The sequence below is a fragment of the Theropithecus gelada genome, chromosome 5, assembly GCF_003255815.1.
Source record: "Theropithecus gelada isolate Dixy chromosome 5, Tgel_1.0, whole genome shotgun sequence".
Taxonomy (NCBI): domain Eukaryota; kingdom Metazoa; phylum Chordata; class Mammalia; order Primates; family Cercopithecidae; genus Theropithecus; species Theropithecus gelada.
The window spans coordinates 91972893-91992007 of NC_037672.1; the positions used below are offsets into that span (position 1 = coordinate 91972893).

The 19115-nt window shown below is 39.0% G+C and overlaps 1 protein-coding gene across 1 annotated transcript in view; it reads left to right on the forward strand.

Moving 5' to 3' along the window:
• Positions 1–19115, forward strand: part of TXK (TXK tyrosine kinase) — a 70063-nt gene that overhangs the window by 38719 nt on the left and 12229 nt on the right. Inside the window, exons 7-11 of the mRNA XM_025385832.1 lie at positions 2603–2682; positions 3598–3725; positions 7979–8053; positions 11183–11354; positions 17584–17800. Of these exons, the coding sequence (XP_025241617.1) occupies positions 2603–2682; positions 3598–3725; positions 7979–8053; positions 11183–11354; positions 17584–17800 (672 nt within the window). The remainder of the gene's footprint in view (positions 1–2602; positions 2683–3597; positions 3726–7978; positions 8054–11182; positions 11355–17583; positions 17801–19115) is intronic.

Consider the following 19115-nt stretch of genomic DNA (forward strand, 5'->3'; position numbering starts at 1 on the left):
AGTGAGACTCTGTCTCAAAAAAAAAAAAAAAAAAAAAAAAAAAGTGATAGCTTTTTAAAAACCCTATCAATTTTTCTACTCAACAGGTCCATTAAGATTCCTAGGCCAGGCGCGGTGGCTCAAGCCTGTAATCCCAGCACTTTGGGAGGCCGAGACGGGCGAATCACAAGGTCAGGAGATCGAGACCATCCTGGCGAACACGGTGAAACCCCGTCTCTACTAAAAAAATACAAAAAACTAGCCGGGCGAGGTGGCGGGCGCCTGTAGTCCCAGCTACTCGGGAGGCTGAGGCAGGAGAATGGCGTAAACCCGGGAGGCGGAGCTTGCAGTGAGCCGAGATCCGGCCACTGCACTCCAGCCTGGGCGACAGAGCCAGACTCCGTCTCAAAAAAAAAAAAAAGATTCCTAACTCTTCTGCATTCAATTTTGATAAATTTTATGTCTTGCTAGTTTATTATCCATTTCATTCGAGTTTCCAAATTTATTGTATAGAATCAAGTAAATTCCTTAATTTTTACTGGATTCTTGATAATTTTCTCCTTGTGACTTATTATTTTTGATGGGTTTTCACCATTATTTAGTGATTAGGTTAATTAGCAGTTTGTCTATTATTTTTTCCTAAGCAATCAGATTTTGAATTTACTAGTCATATTATATTCTTACTTTAATAATTTATTATTTTCTATTTTGTCTTTATTAATTTATTTCTTCTACTTGACTTGGGCTTATTTTATAGTTTTTAATCCTAATTTCTTGAGTTGAATACGCTTATTTTTATTGCTATTGTTTATTGATATAAGTAATAAGACTATAAATTTATTTTTCTGAGTACTGCTTGAACTGCATAGCAGAGGTTCTAGTATGTGATGTTTCCTTATTACTTTCTAGATATTTTTTACTTTTATTTGAATTTCCTTGAGCTATGTGAAAGAGAATTTAAAAGCACAGGCATGGTGGCTCACGCCTGTAATCCCAGCATTTTGGGAGGCTGAGGCGGGTGGATCACTTGAGGTCAGGATTTCGAGACCAGCTTGGCCAACACGGTGAAACGTCGTCTCTACTAAAAATACAAAAATTAGCCGGGCGTGGTGGCATGTGCCTGTAATTCCAGCTACTGGGGAGGCTGAGGCAGGAGAAGAGGAGAATGGCTTGAACCTGGGAGGCGGAGGTTGCAGTGAGCCGAGATCATGCCATTGCACTCTAACCTGGGTGATGAAGTGAGACTCGATCTCAAAAAGAAAGAAAGAAATAAAGAGAGAAAGAGAGAAGGAAAAGAAGGAAAGGAAGGAAGAAAATTTAAAAATCTACAGGTGATAGGAGCTTTTTTACTTTTGAGTTTGTTATTAATTTCTGGTTTTATTCCTTTGTAGTCAGGAAATCTTGCTTGTACCCTTTCTACTTTGTTTCTATGAAGTGATCACTACATATGCAACTTTATATACATATTATATATACTTGTTTGTGTGTATTATATACACATACACAATACATTCAACTTTACTTTTTCATCTTTGTCTTTTACATCGTGTCCTCTGTGGTATGTAACAGAACCCTTGTACACCATAGGAATATAGTAAAAGCTAGATTTTATTATTTCTAATGGCTGCAAGAGATTCTTTGGTTAAAACATTTTGGCCAGGGAATAAGGCTTGGTCAAAATGTTTTAATTGGTGAATATCTGGAATGAGAAGGAGAAGATTCTGCTTAATGTAATACATTTACCTTGAGGGTCAGACCATGCTATTTGAGTTCTGCAATTCTCAAGCACAAAGTAAATAACACCAGCACTTTATAAGTGTAAGCTTCTATGGGTTTGACAAGATTCTGAGATGTATTTTCCCTATTCATAAGCATAAGCACACTCAGTAAAGCTAAATCATTTTACAATATCAAACAAACGAATCAAAACAATCCAACATTCAAGATTCTTTGAAAGCAATTTACAGCTTTATTGGCATCTCCCAAAAAGTGTTAATAGGAATCTAATTTATAATATAACTTCAGGTTTATGATCATGTTCTCACCTTTACCATTTATTTTCATCTCTCCCATACCCCTATTACAACTAATATGGTTCCTTTTGCTTTTCTTTTCAGACTCCCCCAAATCTGTTCTTTCTCTCTCCTTCCCATGAACTCTGGTGTCCTTCCCCACTCCCTGCTGCCCCAGCTGTGTTCCTCCCTGCCACCCTGTTGCTCTTCTTCCAAAGTGCAAAGTACAATCCGGTCAGTCTGTCCCAGTGTTCTTCCTATTCTACAGTGATTTTTAATCTATTATCCTGATCAATATAACAAAAATAAATAATAGGGTACAAGGTTGTCAAATAGAGAATTTTTCTTAGAAAAATCAGTAACAATATTCTAAAATACATTATAAATGCATGTCCCAATTACATTTTATTTTACAGGTGTGACTTCTAAATCTATAAGGGAGATAAGATTTTGTGTACTTGTAAAGACAATCTAATTCTTTATATTGAGAATATAGTAGGTTGCTTATTTATGGTAGGTTAATATAGCTTTGATTTTCATCCCTCAGTTGTAGGTTTGTCTTTCTAAGAAGGAATAGACTTATTCAATAAATGATTTTTTTTTTTTTGCAGTCTAAAGAAGGTGCATTTATTGTCAGAGATTCAAGACATTTAGGATCCTACACAATTTCCGTATTTATAGGAGCTAGAAGGTAAGCACTTGCGATTTTGGTTACTATAGAAATAATCCCTGGGACAGTCTCTATCACATAGAGAATGTTAGTGAGAGCTTAGCTTAGGGAAAAAATTGTTGGCCTGGAAGTTAGAAAAATCAGCCAGTCTGTGATATATCCCTAGCATGCTCTATGTGACACTGGGTACATTTCTTAACCTCTCCTGTCTTCCTTTTCTCAACCATCAAGTAAAGTTGTAGTAGACACTGTTGGGCACTTTCCTCATATCCCTTGATCTGTTCTGGGATTCACTTGCAGAAAGGTCTCTTGTACTCAGAAAGCTTCCTGTGTCTGTCTGCCTGAGGATGTTCTCTGGCTGTGGGACTTACAGCTAGGCTGAAAGTGCCTGAGAGGTAACATCCCAGGAGCAACCCTACATTAAAGAGAATGGGAGTTGGTGAATAAATATCTCAGCTTCTTTGCACTTCAGTGGGACAACTGTGAAGTGTGTTCCCCAGTCTCTCCTAGGTTCCTACAAGTATTGAGCCCCAATTAACCATAGCAGTAACCTGCTAACTAATGCACCTGGCATTGGTTTTTCCTCCCTTCTTGTCTCACATCTCCAATTGCTTACAGTGCTTGTGTTCATTCATTTAACCAATACTTGATATTCAGTATGTACTTATATGTATTCATTGTGAGATCTACTTTTTTGAACACTGGTCTTGTCACTCAGACAACTTTGGCTGAAGTTATGTTTGAATCTAAGGCCCCAATAATTTAGTTGAGGAATTTTCTTGGCATGGGGAGGCACTTGTTGAATTTAGTCAATCCACTTCTCAGTGTAGTGTTGCTAGGATGAGTTTTAGAACTGGAGTTCTATTGTTTAATGAGTTGGCTTAGATCCAAAGTGATCTTTCACTCTTCTAGTAATTCACATTTTCTTGATTGTAGAAGTACAGAGGCTGCCATAAAACATTATCAGATAAAAAAGAATGACTCAGGACAGTGGTATGTGACTGAAAGACACGTCTTTCAATCAATCCCCGAGTTAATCTGGTATCACCAGCACAATGCGGCCGGTAAGTGGGGAACTTCAAACTGGGTGAGTCAGGGAGCCAGGCCCTTGATGGGCAATGCATCTTTGGTATCAGGCACTCAACAGGAGCAAATCTCCCTGTAGAAATAGTTTAAGCGCTTGAAGTACAACCTATCTTTTGAACAATTATTTCTTATTGATGCCTCTTCATTTTTCTAGTTGATTGGGGGCAAGAGGTAGGTCAATTTCTTATATTTCTACCAGGTTAGAAAAATGATAGATGACAGAGAAGCAAATAGTCATCAATCATTATGCATTTGTTCTGGAAATTTACATAGGACTAAATGTAATAAGATTTCAAATACCCTAAATAATGATGCTTCTTTCCCTTTGCCCCAATAAATCTGCTCTCTACTTTAGACAATTGCAATAGAAAATTACCCTTATATCTCTCATTCTCTGTTCTTTCTTGTTTGGAGAATATAAAAAGTCACAGAGAATACAGCCTTTCACAGTTACAATTTAGCGTAACTATACCAGAAACATATTTAACCCATCTCCCCAGCCATTGTTTGCAATAATTGCTATTCGTGCAAACCTATCATCTGTGGACAGATATAGGATCCCAGAAAACTCCAGCACAATTACAATCACCTCTCTGGCCTTCAGCCCTTGCCCAGCCTGTGCTGAACCACTCTGAGCCCATGGGGAATCTTCTTACCTCAGCATTGCAGAATTCAGAATCCACTGTAGCATTTCATATTACTTTGACTTCTTGTCATGCATTTCTTTTTTAGATTTCTCTCATGAAAAGTGAATATTCCTTTTGGAAAGAGCTCACTTTTCCATTACACTGGTTCTAAGTATCAGGAATATATCAAAGGACATTTTTATCCACTTGTGGGATGCATTCACACGGATATTCCAGGCAGTCACTGGAATTTGGGTTAAGGAGTGAGGGTAAAATATCTGGGTGGGGCCATAAAGGTCATAGTTGTAGCTAGAGATAGAGTCAAGATGTCAGTTCTGAGTTTTCTCCTTTACATTCCTCTTTTTCCTTCCTCCAAAGAAAAAACTTAAGAAAGAGTGGTTATGGTGAAAAAGTTAAATGAGGTTAGATGAGGGCTTTAACCTCAACTAGGTCTTAGAGTCACTGGTAAGTATCCATTCCTGTTCCCTGTTCAAACTTTTACTATTCTCAAGACTCCTTTACCAAAATTAACCACTGCCCTATTAGCAAATCTCCCATCTGTCTACTTCACTAGGAAAAGTGAAGTCACCAGGCATGAGCGACCTCCGTCTCCTCTTCTGTCCCCATGCCCTGTCATCCTCATTCCCTCCAGTAGAAATGAGGGCATGCCTGTGCTCTTGCCCTTACCTGCCAATCCACTGTTCCTTTCTCTCCTGTCTCTCTTCTGTTTTGACTTTCTCCCTTTAGCTCTTAATCCTATAAACATGCTTAAGACTTTCTTATCCTAAAAACAAAAACAACTCTCCTCCTGCTGCCCTAATTCTTTCTCCCTTTACACATTGCTCTTGTAAGTTGCACTTTTGGAAAAATGTGTCCACATCCACTGTCTCCACTCTCTCACTTTCCATTTACTTTTTAAACATCTACGATCTGTCTTCTGCTTTCAGCACTCCCTATTTGACCAGTGGCCTGTATTTTGACAGTACAGTGGTGCTTTCTAGTTCTCATGTGTTCAGGTCCTCTCTGCTACATTTGGCAGTGTCACTTGTTGCTCCTTCGATGTTTGACACCACCCCTTTTTGGCCTTCTCTAACTGAGAAGTTCCTAGTGGGTCTTCCCAACGTGCCCTACTTCTACTCTTCCCTTAAATAGTGGTTTTCCTACAGAATCCATCCCTGATCACTTGTCTTCTCACCTTAGGCATCTCCTTTTGCATAATCTTTTCTCTTGTAGACAAAGGCACTTGCAATCCTGCAGGCCCTGAACTTCACTTATGAAATAGACGCTTCATCTTACACCATTACTCTCCCTCCAAATGTCCTCTTTCTTTTGTCTCTCTCAGGTAATACCAGCATCATCCAGCCCCTTGTAAGGGTTGGAAGCATAGGAATTAAATAGATACTTCTTAATACCTCACTTCTGATTAATTATCAAATGCAATTGATTTCATATCCTAAATGTGTCTCCTATAGATCCCTGCCTCTCCCTACCTTCTAGTACCACGCTAATCATTGCTCACTTGGACAACTGCAGTAGCCTCTTAACTGGTCTCATTGCCTCCAGTGTTGATTTCCCCTTAATCCATTCTGCTAGTACCAGAGTGATCTATCAGAAATGTAAATCTGGGCACAGTGGCTCATGCCTGTAATCCCAGCACTGTGGGAGGCCAAGGCAGGTGGATCCCCTGAGGTCAGGAGTTTGAGACCAGCCTTGCCAACATGGTGAAACCCTATCTCTACTAAAACTACAAAATTAGCCAGTCATGGTGGCGCATGCCTATAATCCCACCTACTAGAGAGGCTGAAGCAGGAGAATCGCTTGAACCCGGGAGGCAGAGTTTGCAGTGAGCCGAGATCACACCATTGCACTCCAGCCTGGGCAACAAGAGTGAAACTTCATCTGAAAAAAAAAAAAGTAGAAGAAAAGAAAAAGAAATGTAAATCTGACTGTGCCCTCCTAACTTGGGACTTTTCAATAGCTTCCTCTCACCTGCAGGAAAATGTAATGCTCCCTAGTATGGCTTATGAGGCCCATCATACCCAGAATACTGCTTACCTCTCCAGTGTAATTTATCTGGCTCTACTACCTCAAGTGCCCACCATCATGCTTCACATTTCTAAGTTTCATCTCATGCTGTTACCTCTACTTAGAAAGTAGGGTCCTTCCTAGTTTCTCCACATGAGTTAACTCCATGTTTTAGTTTCATCTCAGTCATTTCCTCCGAAGACTTCTTTGAGTCCAACAATGTGTTAAGTGCTCTTTCTCTACGACCCAAGGCACCCTATATGCATCTCCAGCACAATACTTATTCCTTTCACATTAGAATGGCCTCTCTTTGCGTGTCTTCCTGCACTGAGATAGAGCTCCCTGTGGGCAGAGTCCTCATTTTACTAATCTTGGAATCTGCTGTGATCTTTGGGAATCTACCTAGAAGAGCGCCTTGCACACAATAGGCACTTAATGTATGCTTCTTTTTGTTGTTACACTGGTCAAGCTCGTTTCTGTCTTCCAGCATTTGCACATGTTGTTCCATCTGCCTGGAAGGCTCTTCGTCACAAGGTCGGCAGAGCTGTCATCTTGTCAGAAAGGCCTTTCCTGAGCACCCACTCTAAAGTAACTGTATGTTATCTAGTCTGCCTTGCACTGAATCATCATCATATACTTTTTCTTGTGTGTGCATGCACTTGTTATTTTCTCTTCCTCTCACTAGAATGTAATCTTCATGAGAGCAGGAATCATCAGCCTTGTTCTCTACTGTCTCCCAACATCTAGATAGTGTTTTATTAAAAGCTTTTATTAAAAGCACATACCAGGCTTTTAACAAATATTAGCTGAATAAATAAATAATAAATGATTATTAAACTAAGTCGAAATGTAAGGTATATGCCTAAGTGGGTCACTGAAAGGAAAAAAAGAGACATTTAATGTATAGAATTCTATGTGTTTACTGAACCAAATGAAGTCTCATTTACTCTACCATGCATTAAAAAAATTAAAAAAAAAGAGTATAGAAAATGGGCACACTTCAACACCGTTGGTGGTTGAACAAATTAGTATAGCCTTTCTGGGCACTCTTTGACCTGGAAATCACATTTTATAAGGTGATAATTTGAGAAGTACAGACAAATGTATGTTCAAGGACATATGGTATATTTTATAATAGTGAAATCTTGGAAATAAATTTAAGCTCTGTTTATAGTCAATGACATATATCAATTACGTGCATAGTGCAAAAAGCTTTTAACAAAATATTTATACTTCTGTAAAATATATTGGATGTGTTCATGTTTTCAATTATGCACATAGAGATTTTTGCAAAAATGTTCACCGAGATGATAACAATCTATCTGTGGATACTAAGATTTTGTGAGGGATCTTTTGGGGTCGTCTTTATACTTTCTTAGATTCTTTAAATTGTATACAATGAGCATTTTTTTTTTTTTTTGAAAATGTTTTTCAAATGGGAAAATAAGCAAATGGACTAACTGGTATAATGAATTTTGTTTGCCTAATTATTTAAAGAATGATACTATCTTCTAGTATATTTCATTCTTTCTTCTGTGTTAGCAACTAGGCTTGAAATATTGATTTCTCTTTCTCCTTAGGTCTCATGACCCGTCTCCGATATCCAGTTGGGCTGATGGGCAGTTGTTTACCAGCCACAGCTGGGTTTAGCTACGGTAAAGTGTGCACACATGCTGAAGTAAAATAGCAAATCCAGTAGTAAAGAATCTAGTCTGACTGGGTGCGGTGGCTCACACCTGTAATCCTAGCACTTTGGGAGGCCAAGGTGGGTGGATCACCTTAGGTCAGGGGTTCAAGACCACCCTGGCCAAAATGGTGATACCCTGCCTCTACTAAAAATACAAAAAATTAGCTGGGTTTGGTGCCTGTAATCCCAGCTACTTAGGAGGCTGAGGCAGGAGAATCGCTTGAACCCAGGAGGCAGAGGTTACACTGCAGAGGTTACACCAAGATCATGCCACTGCACTCCAGCCTGGACAGTAGAGTGAGACTCTATCTCAAAAAAGAGAGAGAGAGAAAAAAAAGAGTCTACTCTAAGTTCCCTATTGATTCTTTGAACTATCAGCACTTCTGAAATGTCTATCTAGAAACATTTCTTCTCAAAGTTTACATCATCCTTCTGAGACCGTTTAAATACGTACATCTCATAAGGACAATTTAAAGTTTGGGGAGAAATGCTTCAGTTTTACTTCAGATTTTACTGTCACATTACCAGGAGCCTTAATCTTCACCCTTTTGATAAATTACAATTCTTTTCATTTGGATATTTGGGTTGTTGTTCTTTGGTTACAAGGGTGCCTGGGAAATGATTCCTCTCCAAGAGAAGCTACTAAAAAGAGCTGCTCAAAGTATCTTCTTCATTTTTTTTTTCCCTAACAGAACGTGCCCAAGGTTCAATGTGAACCACTTTCTAGCAAATGTGGTATTTGTAAATCTGTGAGAATAAGTAAGTGCCAGGGAATCCTATTTTCTCAGTTGGTGACATTTTATTCCTTTAAACTTCTCTCAGTAGTGGGATTCAGAATATACTGAAAAAAAATTAATAACACAATTATATTGGGAAACAAGTAACTGGGACTCAGGATCTCATTAAGTTAAGTGGGATGGAAGCAGGATTTCTGGCTATTATTGGTGCCTGTATTAGTCCTCTGGCCCACAGATAGTATATATAATTCAAAGTTCTACTATTAACAATTTACTTAAGTTAAACATGGTTCTTTTTTATTTCTTAAAAATAAACTTAAAAAATTTAAAAACAAACAGAATAGTGTACAACTCATAAGTCATAAGTCTATAGCTTGATTTGTTTTGTCTGGTTTGATTACGTTATATAAACAGAATTGGACACTGCATTTTTTTGTGTCTGATTTCCTCCTCACCTCATTACATCTGTGAATTTCATCCGTGGTTCTGGGTAGGGCTGGTTTATTTTCACTGTGGTGCTGTGCTATACTGCATGACATACCACAGCTTATTTAGCTATGCTTCTTGTAGATGGCCATTCGGGTTGTTACCAATTTTTGGCTCTTACAAATAATATTGTTAAGAACATTTCTGTGTGTGTTTTGATGAAGTTAAGTGCACATTTACATTCCAGTATATGTTGGATATGTGCCTAAGTGTAGACCTGCTGGGTCATAGGCTATGCATATGTTTAGATTTAGTAGATACAGTCAGTTTTCTAAAGAGCTTACACCAAATTACACTCCTATCAACTATATATAAGTTCTAGTGGCTCCATACCTTTGCCCTTGCCAATATTTTATTCTAGGTTTTTTTTTTTTTTAACATGTTAGCCAATCTGGTGTGTAGTAGTATCTCATTATGGTCTAAATTTACATTTCCCTGATGACTAATTATTTTGATCAATTTGGCTTAGTGGCCATTTGGATATTCTCTTCATGAGAGAATACTCCATTCAAATTTTTTACCCTTAAAAAAGTTAGGGTATATGTCTCCTGTAGTTGATTTATTTATATTCAGAATAAGAATTCTATGTTGGTTGTGTATTTTAGAAATATCTTCTGTGGCTTAACTTTTTACTTTCTTAATGAGGGTATTTTTGATGAACGGAAATTTTATGAAGTATAATTTATCAATATTTTTCTTTGTGGTTATATTCTGTTGAATAAATGCATGCCAATTCGAAGGCCATGAATATATCCTCCCATGTTACTTTTAAAACATACCTATGAGGCCTGGTGTGGGGCTCATGCCTATAATCCTAGCAGTTTAGGAGACTGAGGTGGGCTCAGGAGTTTGAGACCAGCCTAGGCAACGTGGTGAGACCTTATCTCTACCAAAAATATAAAAAATTAGCAAGGCATGGTGGCATGTTTGTAATCCCAACTACTTGGGAGGCTGAGGCAGGAGAATCACTTGAACCTAAGAGGTGGAGCTTGCAGTGAGCTGAGATTGCGCCACTGCACTCCAGCCTGGGTGACAGAGTGAGACTGTCTCCAAAAAAAAATTAATGATGATAATAATAATAATAATAAAATAAAACATACCTTCTATAGGGAGGGGGAATACTTTGCACAGCTGGTAGAAGGGACTATCAGATTTTACAATTCTTTAATTCTTTTAAATGCATTATTCGAAAGTTCCAGCAGATGGTGGTATTGCTGTATAAAAAGGAGACCCTAAACCGTTAAGTTTGGCACAGTTTTCAAGAAGATTATTTTTAAAAGTTTATTTTTTCCCAATTTGCTTCTATAAAATGAGAAATATACAGTAAAAATTTCACTTCAGATATACTCTTAGATATATGTGGGTTAGATTTCTAACACTGAATTTATTAAATGATTTCATTGGACTTTTCCCTAAGAAGAAAAGATACCAAGGGAGAAAAGCCCTTTAGGGATGGAGTGAGAAGAACAACAGGAGGAACTGAAATCACAGTTTTATTTACCTTACAAGTTTACTCACCAGCAAAAAAAACCAGACTGGGAACATAAATATTTTGGGTCCCAGGTCTAGTTTTGGTAGGTTTAGTTTAGAGAGGCACAGAAGTGTGTTCACTGTTCTCTTTGGGAGCAGAGAGTGCGTTTTGCTATCCTTAATTTGTTATACAAACATCACCAAATAAATAAAGTTTGTGTTTTGAAACTTGAGTTCTTGAATTACATTTAAGTCATAGAGTATTAAAATGGCTTCAGATCCTCTCCACTTTATACATTTTTTAACCTCTCTGTCAAATAATAGATAATTCCTAAACTTTTTCCAGCCCTAATATTTTAGCATTCTTTCTTTCTACTTGTAACATGGATGTTTTACTTTTTCAGAAAAGTGGGAGATAGATCCATCTGAGTTGGCTTTTATAAAGGAGATTGGAAGTGGTCAATTTGGAGTAGTCCATTTAGGTGAATGGCGGTCACATATCCAGGTAGCTATCAAGGCCATCAATGAAGGCTCCATGTCTGAAGAGGATTTCATCGAAGAGGCCAAAGTGATGATGTACGTATAAACAACACACTGATAAATATCATGCCCTGGTGTCATGGAAACAACATGAGCTTTGGAGGCAGCCACACCTGGATTTGTGTCACAACTTTGCTCAAGCTCGTTGTGTAACCCAGGTACCTTATTTGATCTCTGTGTGACCTGGGTGAATTATTTCGTATTTCCAAACCTCAATGTCCTCATGTATAAAATGGGATGAGAGTACCTACCTCACTGGATCAATGTGTGAATTAAATAAGAGAATTTATGTAAGTGATGAGACAGGAGAACTCCCTTGACACCTTTGCAGAACTCCTTGTGAAGGGGGTGGCTCATTTACTCAGCTACTGTGTGCTCAAACCCCTTACGGGATGGAGAGCATGCAGGTGAGCCAGAGTGAGCGCTTTTGGGCTCCAGCCCCACGACAGTGTCTGGAGGTGTTACATTGCTCTTTTAACTTTTCCATCTGCAGATGGCTAAGTGTTAACCACTTCAGTGGAAAGTCAGGGTGACAGCCTTTTGCATCCTGCCCTCTCGATACCTGGGTCCTTGTATGGCATCCAGGAAGAATCAGGTCACACGGACTTGAAGGATGGTGAATGCAGAGATTTTATTGAGGTGGCTCTCAGCAGGATGGATGGGGAACTGGAAAGGGGATGGAGTGGGAAGATGATCTTCCCTGGGAGTTCGACTGTTCTGCAGCCAATCTCTAACCGCCCCCAGCAGAACTCCTCAATGTTCAGACACTCCTCCTCTTCTCTTCTTCTGTGCTGCACTGCTCTGTCACCTGCCAATGGAGCTTGGGGTTTATATGGGCACAGGACAGGGGTGTGGCAGGCTAGAACAGTCTTGGAAAGGGCAACATCTGGGCACAAAAATAAAAATGCCTGTTCCCATTTAGGGCTACAGGTTTCCAGGCTTGAAGGTGGGGATTTTTCTGGGGAACTGCCCTCTTCTACCTAGTATTTCCCTGCCTCCTGTCGGTATCAGTGACAAGCGTGTTCTTTTCAGCTCAAGAATAGGTACTTTACAAGTACTTTTTTTTCTCCTTTTCCCAGAAGCAAAAATGATGGTTATGTCTTAGTAGTGATATACTACTCATCTTTTGAAAGGGCATCGTCCAGTGGCCAAAAAGAGTTAATGTTTTTTTTTTAAGGATAAAACAGTATTTGCTTTCAGAGGATATAAGTGTCCAGAGCTTTAAAAGAAGTGGCTCTTTGTAGACCATTGGACACAACTCTTCTGTGATTTCCCAGGACAGCATTTTGACTCAGTTGAACCCATTTTTGTGGCTCATTAACTGTAACAACCTGAGCTGGACCAGGACAGGCCAATAATTTGACCATAGTTTAAGTTAACATTCTTTAAATATTTGTTCAATGTTTATTTAGAGGAACAACAATGCTGTGAAGAAGAAAAACTCCAAATGGCAGTATTTAGATTCTGCTCTGTTTTCCAGAGAAGTTTAGTTCTGACCCACACTTGTAGACTCCAACTAGAAAAACAAACAAACAAACAAATAAATAAGCAAACAACAATCAGAGGAGATTAACTGAACCTATTCTCTTTCAAAGGCAGAGTAAGTGTATCCTTTGGGGCTCTCAACCCATACCCTGGGGGTCCTATCAAAATATCCTTTCCATTCACTTACAATAGAATGAATTCCAAGAGAAGTTGTTACAAACACAATTTTGCAGTGACACCAGCTTCCCAATGATGTTTTTGTGTCCCTAGGTGCCCCAGGCACCTATCTCTAGCTGGCCTTTGCTTCCTGTAGCTGTCTACATCTTACCATGGTTTTTCTACACCTAAAGGACAAAAATTGTATTCCTGCGTTGGATTAAATAGGCATAATAAAAAAAGAATGAATGGGAGACAAGTGATTCAGGGGGAGTTAAAACCATATTTGAATCTCTATCAAACAAGAAAGAATTGAAGATGTTTAATGTCCGAATGAGAGAATTCTTGAAAGGTACAAGCCTCATTGGGCATTTGAGGTCAGGATCTTTGAGGACAATATTTCCCCCGATTCATTTTGGGAGGCCAATGTGGGAGGATCACTTGAGCCTAGGAGTTTGAAACCAACCTAGGTAACGTGGTGAAACCCCGTCTCTACAAAAAAACAAAAAAACTAGCCAGGCATGGTAGTGAGCACCTATAGTCCCAGCTACTCAGGAGGCTGAGGTGGGAGGATCAATTGAACTCAACAAGTTGAGGCTAGAGTGAGCCATGATGGCACCACTGCACTCCAGCCTGAGTGACAGAGTGAGACCCTGTCATACACACACACACACACACACACACACACACACACACACACATCCCTGATTTCTAAAAAGTGAGGCAGAAAATCTTCCATTCTAACATCCTATTGCAAATATATTTATCTTTAAAATAGTTGACGTGCACTGACATACTATCTACCAAGGACACACAGCTTTGCACATATTAGCTCCTTTCCGTGTGTGGTTTAAATACCACCTCTTTCAGGAGGTCTCCTCTGACTACTCTGTTTAAGCTGGCATACCCACTGCCAAATGCTTTCTGTTGTATCACCTTGTGTTAGTTCCATCAAAGTCCTTGTCATATTCTGAAGCTTCCTGTGTAGTTTTATTTCTCCTCCACTAGCATGCAAGCTCTCTAATAATAGAACCTTTTATTTATTTGTCCTGTTTAACCTGGTGAGTGATGACTAGCATGTAGTTGGTGCTTAAAAGACATTTATGGATTATTGAATGAGTTAATGAATCCTCACCACAATTCCAAGAGGTAGCTTCTATTAAGATCCCAGTTTTATAGATAAGAAAGAGAAAATTTAGAAGACTTATTACAAACCAAAATGTATCTGAGACAAGGCTCAATTAATTTAAGAGTTTACTTGGCCAAGGTTAAGGACATGCCCATGACAGCCTCAGGAGGTCCTGATGATATGTGCCCAAGGTGATTGGCCTACAAAAATGTAAAAATGGCTTTACACATTTTAGGAAGACATAAGACATGAATCCATCCATGTAAGATGTACATTGGTTTGGTCGGGAAAGGCAGGACAACAGGGAGTGGTGAAACAGGAGAGTTTTCTGGCCCCCACTTGCAGGACATGCAACAGAGGTGTGGCTCTCTGTTCAGCCACTATGATCTCAAACCTTTTACAGGATAGGGAGCATGCAGATGGGCAGGTGCAGGAATCAGGGTGAGTGCTTTTGGTCTCTAACCCAACAGCAGCATCTAGGGGTGGGTGTCTGCAACACCCAAAGCCCAAGTCGGCCCGTGTTACAGTGTGCTCTTTTAGCCTTGTGATCCACAGATGGCTTAAGGGTTAACCAACTCAGTGGACCCTCTGCCTTTTTGCAAGGGCAGGGGGCCAGTGTGACAGCTTTGTGTATCTCAAGCTCTTGTCCAGTGTTCTGGAAGATTGGGTCACACACAAACTTGAAGGATGAATGTGGGGTTGTATTGAGTGTTGGAGGTGGCTCTCAGCAGGATGGATGGGAAGCTGGACAGGGGATGGGTTGGGAAGATGATCTTCCCCTGGAGTTTGGCCATCCAACAGCCAATTCTCTAACTGGTCCAGCCGAACTCCTCCTGATGTTTCTTCTCTTCTCTCCTCCTCTGCTCTACCATTCTGCTGTTTGTCTATTCGTCTCCTCATCTGTTTCTGGACCTGGAGTTTGCGATTTATATGGGTACAGGATGGGGACGTTTTGGGTCAAAAAGCAACTTTTGGGGCACAAAAACAGGAATGGCTGTTCTCATTTATGGCCATGGGTATCTAGGCTTGAGGGTGAGGACTCTCCTGGGGAAACTGCCTTCTTCTACCCAATATTTCCCTGTCTCCTGTCCATATCAGTCGGGGCTTCCAAGTCATAGGCAGATTCAAAGTTTTTCTGATTGACAGTTGGTTGAGTTATTATCCAAAGAACTGAAATCAATGGAAAGGAATGTCTGGGTTACTATAAAGAATTGTGGAGACCAGCACAGATGGTCTGTATTTATTATGCAGATGAAACTTCCAGGTAGAAGGTTTCAGGGAAAATAGAAGGTAAATGTTTCTTATTAGACTTGAAGAGTCTGTTCTATCAGTCTCAATGTCTGTGTTGATGTTAATGGTTATGAGGCATGTCCAACTCCCTCTTCCCATCGTGGCCTGAACTAGTTTTACAGGTTAACTTTGGAATGCCCTTGGCTAAGAGGAGGAGTCCATTGAGATGGTTAGGGGCTTAGAATTTTATTTTTGGTTTACATTATGTAATTTGCCTGTAGTCCCACAACAAAACATCATTAAAGCTTCTAATTGAAATCAAAACTGTGAACTGTCTGGGCACAAAAAACGTGACCTTAATGAACATAATTATCAACACACTCTTGGAAAACTAATATATGTTAGAGGGCAAAAGACGGAAAGAGGAGAATTGTTTCAGGATACATTTTTGAGATAAAGTCATCAAGACTTGCTGATAAATTGAATGTGGTAGGTAGTCGGAAGAAACCAGAGGAACAAAGATGATGCTAAGGTTTTGGTGTACATTATTATATTAGGCAAAGAGTGGCATCATTTACAAAGATGGGGGAAGACCAAACAGGTTTAGGGGAAAAAATTAAGAATTCTGCTTTGGACATGTTGGATTTGAGAAGACTGTTATTTATTAGGTGTGATCAAGTAGTGAGGTAAATATATGAGTCTGGAGTTCAGGAAAAAGGTCAGAGTGGAGGGTATTAACTTGAGAGTGGTCACCAGAGATGATATTTAAAACCCTGAAACTTAATGCAATTACTTAGGGAAAGAGAATAATTAGAAAAGGAGAACTGGAGAAGCCTGCAAAGGGTCTGAAAATATTTAAATAACAAATTTAAATGAATTTAAATGTGTGTTTGGCCTATGATGAATCCCACATACTTCTCTAAACTGAGAAATAATGTGTATTAAGAAGTCCTAGAGTTATAACATACAAGAATGTAGGTTTTCCATTTGCATCTTTCTGTGCTTGTGAGAAATATTTGTCATATTTGTTAGACTGAATCATATGAGAGTTTGTCTTTGCCTGATTTCTGATAAAGGTTTGCCTTATTTCTGTTAGATTTTTACCAGTGATCTTGATAAGGAAATGCAGTAATGTTTCAATTCTCAGATGCTTCCATGTGGGTATCAACTTGGTGGATTTCCTGTGGCAAATTAATATTCCATCTCAAGACTTGCTTTTCTGCACTTACGCTATATACATGTAAACTGCATCCCTTAACTGAAAGTACACTTTATGAATTCAAAAAGTAAATCAGACAAAATATAATACATATACATATATCTCCAAATTAAGATAATGTGAAGTTCTCTGAATGCCTCTCTTCCTCATTAACTGGAGTGTTTTCATAAGCTAATTTTATGATAATGAGTCAAAAATCATTCATATACATTGTGTTAAGGTACACAGTCTTCCCAAGTCACTGATTTTATTTTACATTTATGAATGAAAAGAATGAAAAGAAGCAATAAATTTTCAAGGCACATTTGACACAAGGTACGTCTTCTAAAATTATAAGTGTTAATTTGAATATTATTTTCCATGATGACTAGTTGGTATAAAAGGCTTTTAGAGATTGAATATAATATTCCACACACACGTGCACAAAACCAGTAAACTTTTGAAGTCTAGATAACTAAAAAGTTCTGGGTATATTTTAATAGGCAACATTCAAGGCGCGTGTGTGTGTGTGTGTGTGAACTGCAAGTTTTCATGTTGGTAAATGTTTTTTAGTTTCCAACTTTATCTAAAAATTTCCTTTTAAAGAACTTCATGCTTTAGAATTTAATTTTTGTTTTCTTTTTTTAGTCACTCTTTCCTCCCTCTTGTCTGTCCAAAATTTTTCATCTGGACAGCTGCAGGTAGGAAAGCTGGAATTCAAGGAACAGGAAAGGAAATCTGCTCAACCTAGCGAGGATAAACAGCGACGAAGAAACAAAAGGATTATAAAATGAAGAAGAGAAAAATAAAATGCTGACACGTAGAATGTGGTGCATGTAATATTCTGTTTACACACTGCCTTTGGCATTACCACTTGAACTCTTGACCCCACATTCTCAGTGCATTAAGTGGCAAGGAAGCTGCATTACTTTCTCTGTGTTTGGGTGGATTTTCATCTTATCTTGATAATGAGAGTGATAAATAGATGGTAAATATTACCAGTTGTGTTCAAACATTTTAAAATGCAAACACAATTCTGCTCACTGGTGTATGTTTTTCTTCACCAGGAAATTATCTCATTCAAAGCTAGTGCAACTTTATGGGGTCTGTACACAGTGGAAGCCCCTTTACATTGTGACAGAGTTCATGGAAAATGGCTGCCTGCTTAACTATCTCAGGGAGAATAAAGGAAAGCTTAGAAAGGAAATGCTGCTGAGTGTATGCCAGGATATATGTGAAGGAATGGAATATCTGGAGAGGAATGGCTATATTCATAGGGATTTGGTAAGTATGGTGCAAATTTACTTTTTAAAATGTATCATACCAATATTCAGAAGGATGTGACAATTACTTTCAATACTTTGAATAATGTATCCTTGATTTAATTTTTAAACATTTACCTATTCATGCAATTTGTTGTAAAATGTAACTTTGTTTTTAATTGCCCATTGATGCCGTTGCTGTAAAGACCCAATGGGTTCACCTTGCCTGCTGCCTAGACAGAGCCCATTTATCAGGACAGGGGAACCGCAATAGAGAAAGAGTAATTCACATAGAACCGACTGTGCAGGAGACTGGAGTTTTATTATTACTCAAATCAGTCTCCCCGAGCATATGGGGATCAGAGTTTTTAAGGACAATTTGGTGGGTGGGGGGAAGCCAGTGAGCCAGGAGAGCTGATTGGTTTGGTAGGAGATGAAACCATTGGAAGTTGAAGCTGTCCTCATGCTGAGTCAGTTCCTGGGCCGGGGCCAGAAGATCAGATGAGCCAGTTAATCGATCTGGGTGGTGCTAGCTGATCCATCAAGTGCAGGGCCTGCAAAATAGCTCAAGCACTGATCTTAGGAGCAGTTTAAGGAGAGTCAGAATCTTGTAGCCTCCAGCTGTCTGACTCCTAAACCATAATTTCTAATCTTGTGGCTAATTTGTTAGTCCTACAAAGGAAGTCTAGTCCCCAGGCAAGAGGGAGGTTTGTTTGGGAAAGGGCTGTTATCATCTTCATTTTAGACTATAAACTATAAATTCCACCCAAAGTTAGTTTAGCCTATGCCCAGGAATGAACAAGGACAGTTTGGAGGTTAAAAGCAAGATGGAGTCAGTTAGGTTCTCAGTCATAATTTTGCAAAGGTGATTTCATAGCCAAGTAAGGCTTTACTCTATGCCTTGAACTAATTAACCACCTAACTTATCATGTGACTAAAATTGATTTCCTTTCCTTTCCACTCTCCCTTCTTCCTTCTCTTCCTTCTTCTTTCTTTCCTTCCACCTTTTTCCCTTTCAACCCATAATCAAACATGTATCAAGTGCCTAGTATATGCCAAGCATTCTGCTAAGCACTGGAGATACAACAGTGAAGAACAATTTCCAGTTTTAGTCTCCAACTTTATCTAAAGAATGTCACCTAGGGGCATAACGGCTCCTGACATGGAGGTAGTTTGGCCCTAACAGGATTGCAAGAGCACTGCTGGCATTATTGAAGAGGCTAGGAATGCTACATTATTTTTTTCTGTAATGCTCAGAACATTCCTATTTAAATAAATGATTGTCTTACCCAAACCATATGCTAACAGCACTGCTTCCCTGCATTGCTACCTCCCCT